At 38.9% G+C, this 15,948-nt stretch overlaps 1 protein-coding gene across 1 annotated transcript; it reads left to right on the plus strand.

The window, feature by feature from the left end:
- Positions 1-67: 67 nt before the first annotated feature.
- HAUS8 (HAUS augmin-like complex, subunit 8) lies at positions 68-6,262 on the plus strand. Its single transcript, XM_009895195.1, has 9 exons — positions 68-79; positions 433-544; positions 1,205-1,318; positions 1,841-1,920; positions 2,557-2,628; positions 3,150-3,308; positions 4,174-4,315; positions 5,350-5,491; positions 6,142-6,262. Exons 1-9 carry the CDS (start codon positions 68-70, stop codon positions 6,260-6,262), a joined length of 954 nt encoding a protein of 317 aa, XP_009893497.1.
- Positions 6,263-15,948: the final 9,686 nt, after the last annotated feature.

Below are 15,948 nucleotides of genomic sequence, written 5' to 3' on the forward strand. Positions count from 1 at the left end.
GGTCGTGTGGCAGTGAGACCTGAGCAAAAACCGGCTCTGCTGTGGTGATGAGGGAGCCGTGGGCGAGATGCGGACTGGGGTAAGGACTTGGGACTGTACTCGGGTGACTGGCAAAGCACCAAGGCGCCCTGGGATTGTAGTTGCTTATTGTCGGTGTTCAAGTTGGAGGTAAGATATATTGCTGATCGTAGTTACTGCTTACATTCAGTCTTTTCTGTTTCTTCATTAAACCGGCTCTGCTGTGGTGATGAGGGAGCCGTGGGCGAGATGCGGACTGGGGTAAGGACTTGGGACTGTACTCGGGTGACTGGCAAAGCACCAAGGCGCCCTGGGATTGTAGTTGCTTATTGTCGGTGTTCAAGTTGGAGGTAAGATATATTGCTGATCGTAGTTACTGCTTACATTCAGTCTTTTCTGTTTCTTCATTGTCAGGATGCTTCAAATTCCTTTACAACGTCTACTGCTAAACCATCTTCTGCTGCTAAACCGCCTTCTGCAACTAAACCAAGATCAGTTCTTCCTCAGAAATGTACGACTTCTGCTGGTAGGTTGTACTGGAAGAATTTAAAAGTTATTCTATTGTGAATTAGTATTTCCAACCTGTGGAACTCATAACAACTCTAAAATGATGTTGAGAGATGGTATTTTGTGTTACTTGCATCACTGCCGGTTATTACCTGTATACAAAGGGAATTAAGAAACTTGATGTGGGATTAAGAGGTGTAAACTGAAACGCATTAAACTTTTCTCTGGACATTCTGATAGAAAACTAATCTGGAATTCAGTAATTGGGTTGTCTGAAATAAACATATCTCTTGCCTTCTGCACAAGGCTTTGAACTACTCTTTTTCTTTCGCCTCACCAAAACTGCTGCCTGTAAAACAGGTTTGGGTTTTTTTTTCTTTTGCAAAAACTGCAAAAAAATTTTCTGGTGGGACCTTAACTTGACTTGAAAATCCTGAGGAAATAACATTATTCCCTTTTCACACCTGAGTGGTGTTGTTGAATTGTGAAATGTTTAAGAGGATAACTTTATGAACTACCTTATCCCTAGGTAAGTTAGGGAGCATACAAATGGTGCATATAAAGTAAATGGGCAAAAGTTTGCATAAGGTTACCACATATTAGTGAAAGCATATAAAATTGTGAACTTGTGTAGAATATGTTCTAATTCTTTTAGTTTGATAACAGCTTCTCTCTACAGGTGTTGCCCATAGTTCACTAAATCAGAGTAGTTTTGAGAAAGGTGACTTGCAATCCACTTTATTAGATGGAGATAAAATTAGTCGACCGGACCTTGATCTTTCAGCTATTAATGGTAAGTTTCCACTCATACTCAATTTCTTATTTTATTATTGTTAACATATGTGCTGTCACTTGATGATAAGTTACCCTTGTATTTTACTATATTCACAAGGAGATTTTGTTAAATAAGGTGAATGTTATTTCAAGTGTTTTTAAGCAGAGATATTGAGAACTTTGGGGTTTAAATTAACCTCTCAATTTTTCATATCTTTTGAGTACTCACTTCTTTTTGTTTAAGATCAAATATCAAAGAGCCAAGTATGTTCAAGTCTTTGTTCCTGTAACAGATGGGTGTTAGATTATCAGACCTTCTGAAAATTATAACACAGCTATCAGGAACTGTCACTTAAAGCTAAATGCTCATATGATCCACATCTCATGAGTATCATCAGAGCCAGAAATAGAGCACAAGTCTTCTTTACTGGTACACATAATAATTTTGAAATTATCTTTGCTTTTGAAGAACCTGATGGTATGTTGACTCATCCTATGTACTTTGGTAGAAGAGAGCAATAACTTTTCTGTTGTCATACAGATAAAACTGTTTGCAAAAAGACTCCTAGTTCAAACTCTGCTTGCAAAGGAGATACAGGGACACAAAAAGCCAAAAAGGCGGTAAGTCTCACTGCTTTCATTTGTTAAGCATATTTATTTTGAAATGTGTGAAATTAAGATTTTCTGTTTATCTTGATAACAACTTCGAGGTCCTGAGGTGATCTAAAGCCTTCTGGCAGAAGTCAGAGGATAACTCTCTTCTACTGGTAGTGACATGTGTTTTGTTTATTGGATGTCTCAACACTGTCTGAAGTTTTGCTTCTGTTTCTTGTGTTAAAGAATCTGCTCCAATTGTAGCATCTCCTTAAGTCGATTCTATTTGTATTCCTGTCCGTACTTTTTAATTATATCACGTTATCTTTAAGTATTTTCTGACATTTTTTGCTCAGAAAACTAACATTGATTCAACCTCATTTGAAGTGCGTTGTTTAGGAATCTCATTCAATATAGCACTGAAACTTCAGGTTCTGTACCGGTATTATGAAAATCTGCTGAAAATGTTACAAAAAGTGGTGGAACAAAGAAAAAGGAGGTATATTTCATTAACATGCATTGTTTAAAAACCTTTTTTTTTTCATCAGGCTGACTGTTGATTATGATTCCGGGCACAAACTGGACTTTCAGTAATTTATTTGAACATTGGAAAAATAATTGCTTAAATATCAAAATTGACCTAGGATATTCTTTTCTTTTCAGAAGGGAAAGGATTCTGGTACTCTGGAAGAGCTGGAGTCTCAGACACTGCTTTTAACATATCTAAGGATAAAGGTGAGTGTCAGTCAAGTATTTGTATTTCAGATAGAAGAACTTGATATTGAGGAATTGTTTAATTTCTTGTCTACACTTTCTGATCCGTAAAAGTTAGATTTTTGTCACTTGATATGTTTATGGTTGTAAAACTGTATGAATTGCTTTGTAAACTCTCTTAGAGTGAATTCGATGCCGGTTTATTAAGCTGGTGCTGGTTCATCATGAAGTAGGGGTATGCAGAGGTTTTGGGAATAGCGTGAGTGAGAGCGTTTGGAGTTCGAGGTTATAGCAGTGGCTTAGTTCCTGGTTCAGTCAGTGCTGTATATATATATTTCTACTTTACAAAAAATATTAGCGGGGGTGGGGGAAAAAGATGGGGAAGGGCTTTAACTTAATGTAGTGTGCTTATCGCATGTGGTCTCTGATTCATTAATTGAAGCTCTTTGACCTGGTCTGAGGCTTCCATTTGTTTATTTGGAATACGTTAATTACGTAGATGTAGCATTACTTGAGTTGTGAATATTTTTTGGATGTAATAGGCAGGAAAAAATCTTGCTGAGCTGGAGAAAAAAGCAGAAAAAAACTTGATCATGTTGTGTGAAGAAAAGGAGAGACAACAGGAGAAGCTCTGCAAGTTGAAGCGTGAAATTCTACTCAAAGAGAGAGAGCAGAAACTTGATGATGCATTAGACAAACAGGTAGGCTTTATTGCAATTTATATTTCTATATTTAAACAAGCTCACTTACGAAGTGGTCCTTTATCCAGAGAAGATTTCTCTGCTTCTGTGGCCTGCTGGGGTACAATTTTATGCATCTTAAACAAAATAAATATCTTCTTCCTGTTGAGGCATGTAATGCTCTCTAGTAACCTAAGCAAATGCCTTTGTCACATTTTTGGGTGTCCCTTGTGGATACGCAGGAAAGAGAAGTTAGAGCTATTAGGAAAGGGGCGGCAATAGTGCACTAGTTGTCAGAACAGTTTGCAGTTGATGCACAGGAGGTGCAAGTATCTTAAAACCACGTGAACATCCTGCAGTTACACAATTACAGGTATGGCTAGAGTTGAGATGCTAACCCTTAAATGAGAAGTGAACATCTGCTCTTTATTTGTCTTATTTTTATATGTTAGACAGCAATAGTTCTGTCCTGGTTGTAAGAGGAAAGTTTCTAGTGAACAATTATATTTTGAATAATTAATTTCCAAAACAAGCTATGTTTGCTTTTAACAAATATGCGTTGCAAAAATTAAACAGGACTTTTGTCTTTTGGAGAATACACTGTTAACTACAGTCAAAGTATCAAATATAACACTTTGCCTACTGTGTCGCCGATACTTCTGAGCTACAGTAACAGGGGAAACTGGTATTTTGAGATGGTAGAGGAAAACCTATTAAACAGCATGGCAGGAGTATCATACCACAAACTTCTTGAATTCCTCTATCAACGAGCGTTGCAGAGGGGTACTTGGTTTTTTTATAAATTATTTTTCTGTATTGAGGCAGGTCTGTACTAACAAAATGGCTGCTTTTGAAGAAGTGTTGGCTCATCATGTGTCTTTTTCAGATGGAAGTACTTGCTCCCCTTGTTCCTGTTTGTGAACAGTTTAAAGAGCAGTATAAAAGCTTTGCAGTTGCCCTGGATGCCACTAGACATGAATTACCCATAAAGAATATCCACATAGAAGGAGATATGCTAACATACCTTGGTATGAAATTTTGATTAATCAAATTTACTTTCAGAAATAGTGGGCTTTGGTATGCTAAAATTCTTACGTTGTTATTGCTGGATCTATCTGTGGCCACTGGAGGCCTTGTGTGCTCTTAGAACTTGTATGGACACTGGGCTGCAATATTAATCACATGTTTTGCTGTCACTAATTCTTGTCTCTGTTTAACCAATAAACTGCACTTGTTCAAGTTTTTTGTCCTGCTGCAGAAAAAAAAATAACTTTCTAAACTAGAGCAGTCTTCATACACACTTTCTTTAGCAAGTTTCTGTGTCTTTTAACATATTCATGGCATTCCTCCTCCTCCATTGTTCTTAATGGGTAAGCAAGTTGTAGAGCTTAGAAATATTTCAATCTTTTCTTGTTTCTATATTTAAGGGATAAAGTCATGTGGGTAGACTTGCCCATGTTTCCTACAGCACTAAAGCTTAAATATATCGTGTGATGTTTTGAATCAGAGAATGTTTGGTTAATAAATTAGTACTTGTGACTTGTATTGAAGTCTGGACAAAAAGTTACCTTTGTAAACTGCTAGTTTGCAAGAAACAAGATTCTTAGACCATTTACAATAATCTTACTTACACTTTAAAACAAATGGAAAAAGTTTTTTGAAGAATATGTATTTTTGGTTTGTGAATGCTAAAGGAGAGGACTGGATGAATTTCGTGTTGGGTGTACATGCCAATACCAACATATGTAACTGGCCAGGGAATTTTGGATGTTTAAAACTTGTTTTTCCTCTTGCATTTCTGTGTTGTAAAAGTCTTTGACATACTCTAAATGGGAGCTTGGTTAACAATTTTAATAGCCTGTTGCCGGTGTTAGTCACAGTAGCTAAAAATAATTTGGCTTTCCCAGTTTTCTCATGGTGTGTTTGTGAAAGCTGAACAAGCAGTAGTTTTCCATCATCTAGTTCACCTGTGCGTGTGGTTGCTCCAGCTATTAAGTGATCTTGTATTAACTGATGCCACTGTACGGATTTTAAGTAATATTTTTAACATCTCATATTGTAGATGAACTACAAAAGCAGTTAACTATCACACAGGAACTTCTGACAGAGGTTATGCCAAGCTACTCAGAAGAAAGTGCAAAAGCATGTAGTGTACTGAAAGAGCTTAAAGAAACGTCTCAGAAACTGGATAAAGACCTTCAAAGGTATATACAACAACTGGGTGAAAAGACTCGTTGGCTAAATATTCAGAGGAAAATCTATAGATCTCAACACAATATATCCAGCATGTATATTGGAGGAGGATTAATTGAGGGGACAGTAGCACTAAGTTTAATTCTGTTCGTAGCTTACCCTACCTGCAATCAAAGTAAAGATGTTTGGGTTTCTTCATTTGTGTATTCTAAGTGAATTACTTTAGCGTGCCATTCGCTGACACTTTAGCTGAGAATTTCAGCAAGCAAGAGTAGCCCTGGTAATGTGCAAATATGTAGGGAGAGCGGAGAACTCTGTGAGACAGAAAAGAGCTGGAAGCACTATGTCTTAAATAAAGGATGATATATTTGTATGGTTTTTAGGAAGTACAAGGAGCACGGAAAAGGTTTTTTCTTCGTGTTGTGTCAACAAACACAAAGCATCACTGATAGACCATAAAGCTACACATCTCCTCGTCCTGTAAACTGCCCCTTTCCCCTCTGAATTCTAGCCTTTGGGAAGAAAATTCTCACTTTGCATTTTTCTTCTGGTGGCTGCATGGTGGGAGACTGATGTGAATGTCCAGGCACATAGCCTTTGGGCTTAAGCAGAAGTTATCATCCTCCAGAGTAACTGACTTAGCTTGCTTCATTTGTTCCAGGAGCTTCACGCAAGTGCAGAACCTGTCGTTTGAAGTTAGTAAAGAAGTTTCTCTGCATAATCAGAGAATATGTGAAGAGAATCATGGACTAGATGTTGTCAAACACTGGTACTTCGACTAAGTTTGTGTATTGTCTTACTAATGGGTGGGTACTAAATCAGTGCCAACAGACTTGTTATCTTTTTACTTCTTGTCCAAATTTTCAGTTATACCAGAATATAAAACTAGAAGCATGTATGCTTACTAATATAGAAATGGAGTTTTCTTCTACATGCTGTCCCATAAGGAGACATCTTTGGGTTTTTTTAACATGAATTTCTGTGACACCTTTCTCATCACTTTCTGCCTTGACAGTACTGAAAGGTAAATAAGAAGAAATGTTGTTCTTAGCAAATATGACCTATGCATTCTCAAACATCTTGGTTTACTTTCTTGGAACTGACTTCAAGTGCAGTGATTTGTATCTCTTTCCAAAGTGGTGTTCCTTAGAGGGCAACATACCAGAATATAGATGTGGAATTGTGTATGTGGTATTGTGCATTTGCTGATCTCATCAGGAGGATCTGTAGGAATGCACAGCATGATTATTGGTCAACTCAGCGAACAACTTCTGGAGGAACTCTTTATTGTCCCTTATTTCTGGATTTGCCGAGAGGAAGAGCTACATGGTTAGCAAGTAATGAGGCTGATGATTGGAAGGACTTCGGCCACTTGTAACAAGTGAAAAGTTTTGGTAACTTGTTGCATAATTGTCTTGGAAACAAATTATTAAAATCATAAATGCTTTTGTATTAATCTGACATCTTCTCTTTAAGGACTTTATTTATTTTTTTAATAATAAAGACTACTGCATTATCAATAGCTTTCATGTTTGAGTATCTTCACCGATCTGCTACAGAAGCTTTTGTTTCCGTCTGGGTTTACACACTATGTATGCGGTGATGGACTTGTAGGTGCTATCCAGTCCCAATGGCAAGCCATGACCTAGTGACACGCAAAGTGCTGAGGAAGAGTGTGAATGTGGAGAGAAACCTCAAAGCTGGCTACTGAGTAAGTGACTGAGAGTTTGGTCTTGTTATGAACATACTTGCCAGATGTGGCAAGTTTTTTCAACGTACTCTCCATTTTTATACATGGAATGCATTTAGCTCTGAAAGGCATGCTGTATCCTCTATTTTTTTTTTAACCTGTGGAACCTCTTTCTGTGATGTGTTTTCAGAATTTGGGCCTTGTATTATCTGCATAGTCGTTTCTGGCTTAAGCTGTGTCTTTTTGGCCTGCTCAAAAAATACTTGGAGTAGTCTCTTTGCACTCCTTGAAGTGCTATTCAGGCTTTCTTCCTGGTATTACTAAGGGTCTAACTAGGTTCTTATCTCCTTCTGTTAAAAATTAGGATTAAATTAAGCTGTAGTAACTGTATCAGGAAGATGTGCAGTGCACTGGATGAGAAGTCAATATATAACAAACTATTAAGACCAGCCTTGTAAATAATATCAGTGTCATTTTTTTTTTTCGCATCAACTTATCCATGAGCCAGCAGGAGAGCAGTGAGTTGTTTTAAGATATTAATCTGTATTTCTTCTTCCTCAAACACACTGGATGAACTGCACCTAATAGTTCACCTGTGTGTGCTGCCATTCAGTCCACAAGTTGTAGGTGCTGCGCACAGCAGGATCACGCTCTGGGTCAGGGAACATGAACTGCATGTACAAAGTTCGCCACTGGATGGGGAACTTTGCTAAGCAGTCAAGTCATAGGTTAGATGCAAATTAGTATGTTTATTTTTGGTGGACGGAAGTTACGGTAGGAAGGCTCTTATATGATGAAACTGGTCAAACAACTGCGTCTCCTAGGCTTAGATAATTGCTAGGATGTGTGTCTTCATGCCTTCAGCCTGCTTATCCTATGTCATTCTGAGATTCAGAAAGTTAAGAGTGGTCTTCTTGAATATGAGGGGGGAGGGATGAAATGAAAATCAAGTTTATAGTGTCTTGATAATTCTGTCTCACTGAACAGATGCAAGTCAATGTCTTTCCTAGGATTTCTTGATGGTGGAATTCATTGCTGGTTTAAAATAACTTTTTTTTTTTTGTAAGAAATACTTTTAAATTAAACCCATCCTCTTCAGTCAAGTGACTTTCTACCACTGACATACTATTCTGTGTATGTATGTATATAGACGCAAATGTTACTTAAACCACAGACAGCAATACGAATTTTCACTAGAAAGTGAAGTGTAATGCTGTTAGTTCTCTTCCGTGAAGAAGGGAGGCGGGGAAAGGTTCTGCTTGCTGTCATCACCGTTAGAGTCTCTGTATCTTTTGGGGAAGTAGTTCATCCTTGCTGCTGCAGGTGGCAGTCATTGTCTGTACAACAAGCCTGAGGAAAGTGGGAATCGTGGAGCTAAAGGCCAACTGCATGTACAAAACAATAAAGTGCTTGCGGATGTGTGCTCATTGTTTCAGAAGAATCATAGGCATTGATTTGAGCATTCTGGCCATTCTTTTCCTTAAATTGAGCACTTGTGTAATTCTTTGTACAAATGGTAGAACAAGTGTTAGATAAAATAGCTCAGTCTCTCCGAGAAAGGGTTTTAAGCTATTTTGAACTGAGACTTTTCCATCTGGATTTTCCTGAATATTCTTTCTAAGTAGTTCTGTTTTGACTCTTTGCAGAAGTCTTTTAGGCTCCTTCACCTTGAAATAGCCACAGACATTAAATGCTGTCACATAGAACACTGTACAAACAACAACAAAGAGCTGCAAAATCACTGGAGCAGGAGCTAAACAGATGTGACACCACTTATTTTGTATTTTCCGCTTATTTTCTGACAATGTCACATGCTCTGGATCAGTTGGAATCTGAAACAACTTAAGGGCTCTTTTTGTTCAGGTTATCAATCTCTTCTTGGTTGTTTGGTTTGGGGTTTTTTTTTTTTGTTTGTTTTTAACCTAGAATTAATGGTGTTCTCTCTTCTGTAACTTCTATCAGTGCAGATATATGTTCTATCTGAACTTGTGCAATACTTATTACCTATGTATTCATCTTTTAGGCCAGAAGTCTTTATTGACCAATTATTAATATCCATACGTCCTAAGGTGCTTTTATTTTTTATTTTTTGGGGGGAAGCTGTTTTTTTTCTCTTCCAAAACCTGAAAGCAATTGTGAAATGATCCAGCTAGGTCTGAGAGCCTGGGTGGGAGAGGGGGAACACAGAAATGTAAGTACTCATCCCCTGCTAGATTATTCTAATTGTGTAAAAAGCAACTGGCAAAGGTAATTTTAAGCTAGGTTTGCATGGCACAGAGTGCCCTGCCTGGACTCTGCTATTTCTTGGGGAGCTCTGACCACATTCTCTTCAGTTACATTGGTGTTTCCTGACTCTTTAGACCACCAGCTCAGGAGGGCTGAGTCAAAGCATTTTTTGCTGTAATTCCTGTGCTCTGTGCTGTAGGGTCACCAGGGGTCAATGTAAGGGAGCATCCCTCGTGCCTATGGTGCACTGTGGTGAAGCTGCAGCCCAGGAGATAACCGAGGCCTGTTTGTCTCTTCACCACCACCCCCCAACCCTACAATTCTTTGTTCACACTGGCTTCAAATGGGGCTGATTCTTTGCTCATCAACAGCAAGTAAGCAGCTCATGACCCCAGCAGATGTTTCTGCGTTTTAGGCTAATGAGAACTTATTGGATTACTGCAGTCTTCCCTGCCTCGGAGTAAATACCACTTTGTTGGAGATCCGGAAACTCATACTGAATATGATAAACAAACTGCTGGCTGGACTGTGATTGCCAGGACATGAAAAGAGTTCCACAGCGGCAGAGGATCTAACGGCTCTGAAATGCACCACTGAGCCACACCAATTAAGAGCATTTCCAGTGATTATGTTAGCATTCCTGTTCAATTCACAGAAATGATTTTAGGTTGTTTCTTCCGCTACATTTGTGTGGTCTGTAAAGTAAGCACAAGGATGGATGACTAGGTTTGCAGAGTAGTCTCAAATGCCTCTGATCAGTTTCTTTTAAAATATTTCTGTGATAATGTATATGCAAGACCTATTGAGTTTCCTGCTATTTCAAGATATGTTAGGGAAGCAAACATAATTTGCCTCTTAAGACATAACTAATTTTTTGTTTATGTAGATAATGTGTGTTTGGAGGTGGCCTGCAGGATATCAAAACTTAATTCTTTGTTTTAATGTCTACTGAGTGTGGGAGTGGGAAGTTAAACAGCTGATTGAACAGTAGAGTTTTCAGGACTGCTACTCAAAAAGATACTCTGTCTGTGGCACTTAATCCTTTCAGCACTTAGGCTTTGTTCTGTATTTCTTCAGAACTTTTTGGACAGTATTTCAGTAAGTGAAATGATAAACAAGTGACTACAGGAGCGCAGCACTGATCCTCAGCTAAACCAGGATGAAACTTATGAGCTGACCTATAGAGCAATGTTAGTACATTTACACAGCTTCGGTGTATTATGGGCAGGGTAAGTACAGTGTCTCCACAGGCAGTACCCAAAGATGTTGAGAGCCCTTAACCCTTTCTTGCTACCTTTTTTTTCTTCGGAGATTTGCCTTCACCTAACTGAACAAAATCGAATTTCTCAAATTAATATGATTTGTATGATAAAAGGACACCTCTAGCTGTTCCTAGTTGTAAAGGTGTCCAGCTGTATTTTTAATAACTCTTAAGTGTGGAGACTTCACAACCTCTCTAGACCCCTTATTTATGTATAAAACTTGCACCAAATGCTAGACTGTGCGCAGACTTCTATTACATCAATCATACGTGGAGGCTGAATAGAAAACTGGGAAGTAATTTCTTACTAAATGTCTTAATGACAGCCACTTCTGATTAAGCACAGTAATCTATTACTGTTCTAAATCAGCATCTGCCCATATTAATGATTGCTTAGTACTATTTCAGTCATTTTGTCAGGAATTAAAATGTTACACTAAAAGATCAGCCTCTCCTGTAGATGATTAAGAAGCATTTTTGACAGAACTACTTAATAATTATATTCTGGATATCATTATTCTGTTATATGCTACTCAGATTCCATTCTTACTTTGAATGTGCTCTTTAATTAACATTTCCTTGTAATTTTGTTCTAGAGATGCTTGTGTTCCCAGGAGACAGGATCAGTCTTATTTCTACCCCTCTGTATCTGGACTGATGTTGTAGTTTCTGTATAAAGACATTCTCCTCATTGCTGGTAAGCTTGCAGTTGTATGGCAAAGCCAATAGGACATTTGTTTTGCAGTTATCGGTTTCTACGTTAGATATCTGTGTTTCACTAAAAGAAAGGAGGCTGTCACAGAAACACGGAGGGAGAACAAAACTTAAAGAAATGGGCGTGGATTTCTTTACCATGATTATAATGCTGTAAAATAACTAAGACCTTATTACTGTCTGGCGGTATGCAATGACTGACACAAATGTTTTTCCATTGGGAAGGGGGGACAAATGATTCTGGCTTCCCTAAAGCTGATGGACATGTGCATTGTCTTTCATTTTTCACCCACCTTCTACTGAAATCCAGTGTGTACAGGACTTAACGCAAAACTAAGAATTAATAGCCTTGTTCTTACTGCAACATCTTTGTTTATGATCACAATTTATGCATGTATTCTCAAAATCTTTAAATAAGTATTACTTCCTTTAGGTCTGGTCATCTCAGTGACAGTGTAGTGATAAAATTCATGCCGAGGCAGTTAACAAGGGGTAATTATTAAGGGCTTGATCCTACCACTTGATTCTTGAGTAGTCTTATTGATTTGGATTTTGTAATTGAGGGGAAAAAAGCAAAAGGAGGCACAGCTGAGAGTAGCAGTACTCAAGAATTAGTATTATTCAGAGCTTAGTGTTAACTCTGCTTTTTGTCTGACAAATATCTGTCTGATAATTTTAACATTGCACAGAATTTATTTACTAGGTAGATGGGACATGGGGGGAGGAGGTTCTTTCTTCTGCAGGGTAATTATGAGAGTGTATGAGTGGTCAGGATATAAATTAGATGGTCAGAACCAATATAGAAGTATTCACACCTTCTTCTATAACCTGCAGTCCCTCCCTCACCTTTCTGACATGCTAGTATAGCCAAACCAACCCCCTGCACTCTTTCAACCTGGACAACCGCCTGAGATTCCTAAAATTTCATGAGGAGCAGAATTACGTTTTCTGTAAACGAAATAAAAATCTAAACTATGCACTGTGCAAGCGGCGGGTGAATATGGCCCATAGATTTGACTGATGAATAGTTTTTATACATAAGCAGTTCTTACAGAACTTCCTTTAAACTCCTAACTATTACCAGATGTGGGTTGCAGGCGGCTGCTGGAATTCCAACACCTGTTGCATCACACTGAATAGGATTCATTTTGGCAGGCACAGAAAATTCCATTTCAGTAACTAAATAGTTTGAAATGATATCTAAAGCCTCTTTTTTTTTTTTTTTTTCAGACCAAGCTGATTCTAGCCTTATTTACAGGATTGCACATACTTTCATAATTAGAAGATGGTTTGCAGTCTTTAGAGCCTGTAGTTGCCTGATAGTTCTTGTAGTCAGTAAATATCAAATAGAAAATCTTCAATTTGAAAGAAATTTCTCCTTTAAAAAAAGTTAGCAATGATTTGAAAGGGCTATACTCCGCATAATGATAATTTCTAGCTGCGATTTCTGAAATGTAGAACACATGGTTTTGTGTTAAAAAATACTATATCATTATGCTGAAGAGGATGGAGCTCTATTTTAGACATGTACTCTGTTGCATTCATCAATTCATTGCTGAATCATGTTGCTTCTTTGAAGTCCATACCCAGAGCTTTTTCAAAGATAGTATGTATATGGATGTTTGGTGGCACTCTGTGGGTTTTTTGGTAGGTACCCCAAAGATCTCAGGTGTGACTCTGTAAGGAACCATTTGTGGGTGTGCTCTATAAAGAGCTATGGGTAATTAAGCGTAGAGATAATTATTTTTTTGAAAGCCTGATGCTGTTTCATGCAAAACATACCTGATCTCTGCAGGACTGTTATCAAAATCATTGTTTTGACTGGTGATGTATTGTTACCTTGGTTATAGGCTGCTGTGCCACGAGAACAGCCAAAGTGCTTCATTTTCATTTTGCCTTATTGCCTTTAATCAAAGGATTCCAACATGCTCTTAAGCGTTACCCTTAGGAAGGAGGCTAATGTTAGTATTGCTCCTTTGCAGGCAGGAAAATATTGAGGCATAGAGAGTTCTGTGGATGTATCTGAGAAAGTGATGAAGCTGGAAAGGAATTTAGAATTACCAGATTTTGCTTTATCTTTGCAGCATTCCCACTATAATGTACTTTCTAATAAGTTGCTTCTCATAAAGCCTGGCTGGTTTGCTTGGGAAATGATCTCTCTAGTTCTAGAGTTTGAACGAGTCTGAATAAACTGAAGGAGAACACAGCAGTAAGGAAGAATACACTCTTAAATATAGACAATCCAGTCATTTCCATTTCTAGTTAAGTTTCAAATGCCAAGCTGTGTTATAAAACAGAGTTATTTTATTAAGAGTGTCATAAACTGAAGTCCAACCTAGGTTTGACAGAATTGGTGCAAGTTAATGGTGATCTCAGCGGTGCCATAGTTGAATTTAGTATGGAGAAAGATAAAGCTACTGTTCTAGTGAAATGTTTATAGAAAAATGCAGCTCAAAAAATCTGAATGGCAGGCATTATATTTAATTCCGTGTAAAAACCAGTGTAATGTCAGTTGAACTGACATCACCCCAAAGAACACTAGTGCAAGGTTTGTGGAGACTGTTTGTGTCTTAAACCAATTAACGTAATCAAACAAAACACATTACCTGTTCTTACAGATACCGCCTCACTTGTCCTTGGCCATCATAGCTAGCACAAGGTAGTCCATAGCCAGCACAGCCCCCAGTACAAGAACAGCAGTACCATTTGAGTACAATTACACATTTCTGAGGAACGGGAGATCAGAGGAAAAACCCCTATATACTGTAAAGATGGAGAGAAAAGATGTATTAGGAGGGCCTCTTTTTTGACTTCATGCTTTTTGCACGTGTCTTCAATTTTGGGCAAACAAAAGAGTCCCTTGGTAGCTCTCATAGCGTTGTTTTGTCATGTGAAGATACATGAGCAATGAAGTGAGCAAGAGAGAAGCAGTTGTGCTTAAATAGCACGGCAGCAAGCAAAAGGGGTTCATCTTACAGAATATTAAAAGCTGAAAGCTGCTCCGGGACATTCTGCAACTCCTCCCACAGATGAGCTATAGCTAGAAAAATCCCATTAAAAATAAATAAAAATACCCTTTCCCAAGGTGGTGAATGATTCTCTGAAACCTCTTGTTCAGTAGAGAGGGCATAAGCCTGATGTTCTTATTCTATTGAACGAAATTCCTTCAGTTCTCCACCCTGATCTTGACAATTAGGGCAAGTCTTAAACCAGGATCTGTAGACAAACATTAGTCTGGGATTGTTGACATAATAAGAGTGGTTTAAATAGGGGATTTCTTTAAAACCTTCCAAACTTGCTCGGATATGATTTTAAATGTCGTGTCTAACCCTAAGAACTGTAACGGGCCTTGCAAAATACATCGTCCTTTTGATTTGAGACTGTTGTTTAAGTTGTCTGGTCTGAAGAATTTTCAGGTGAGATATACTTTTTAAAGCCCTAGCCTAGCTTTTTTTTTATTTGACAAAATCTATTCCCTCTTCTTCTAGACTTGCTATGCCTCAAAATTAGTGTAAGTTTAAAACAAGATAAAAATTTAGGCACCCTTTCGTTGCTCTCCTGGCTATGGACTGATTGGCCGCTGAAGTCCTGTTGCTGAAGTGGTCTGGGAAACCTCACTCCTTTTGACGACTTTGTGTTTTTAGGGAGTGGACTGACTTGCAGGAAAAGTGTTAGCTAGTGATGGTACAGTTGAAATGCATGCTGATTGAAATAATTTTGAGAGGGAGAAACATAATCTTAGAAGTTTAGCATCTTTAGCAACTCAATTTGCTCTTTTCCTTGTCAGAAGCTAGAAGAAAGGGCCTTTGGTAAACTATTGAGTTGACTTTTGGATACAAAGCTGTATTTTTGCTAAATAGATTGCTAGGGTCCACATCAGTGATTTTTAGAAGAAATAGAACTGAGGTTCAAATAATGGGGCTAACCTAGGGCAAAAAAATAGTGGTTTATAATTTTTTTTCTATTTTCCTGGTAGTTTACCTAAAGCCAGGTGTGTAGTGTTGGAGCAAAAATATGATTCAAACTACCTACGTTGAGGGTTTTCATTTATTCCTGGAGGGGGAGTTCAGCTCCAAAGCGCATCTGGGATCCTGCGTTGTCTCCCGCCAAGGCTGCAGCAATCCCTCCTTGGTACCTATGTGTGGCGTTGGATCAATCTCTGCCAGACGTTTATTCTGTCTTCTTGAATCTCTGCTGTTGCTTTGGGTACGCGTTTCCCTGATTCGAGTTCTCCGCGCTGCACCCTCTTCTGCAGCCCGGTGCCGTGAGAGCTCCCCATCCAGCCTGGAGCCCCCGCAGCCCCGGGCCGGGACAGAGGGATGGAGACGGACGGGGCAGGGCCCAGGGTTGGAGGAGGTCGTGGAGGTGCATCAGTGCTGCCACTGGATTTTGAGTTGGAAAGCGGTTCTTTGGTGTCTCGGAGCAGGAGGGCTCAGTCCATGGGACCAGGGGGTGCTGTGCCCCGGTCCGGGTCGGTGGCACCTTTCGGAGCCAAGGCTTCTGCAGCTCCTGCATCCGCGGCAGGCACACCGGCACCCTCGGGGCTGGCGGAGGGAGGCGGGGAGCTGCGGCAGGTG

The sequence above is a fragment of the Charadrius vociferus genome, unplaced genomic scaffold (assembly GCF_000708025.1).
Source record: "Charadrius vociferus isolate BGI_N301 unplaced genomic scaffold, ASM70802v2 scaffold291, whole genome shotgun sequence".
Lineage (NCBI taxonomy): Eukaryota > Metazoa > Chordata > Aves > Charadriiformes > Charadriidae > Charadrius > Charadrius vociferus.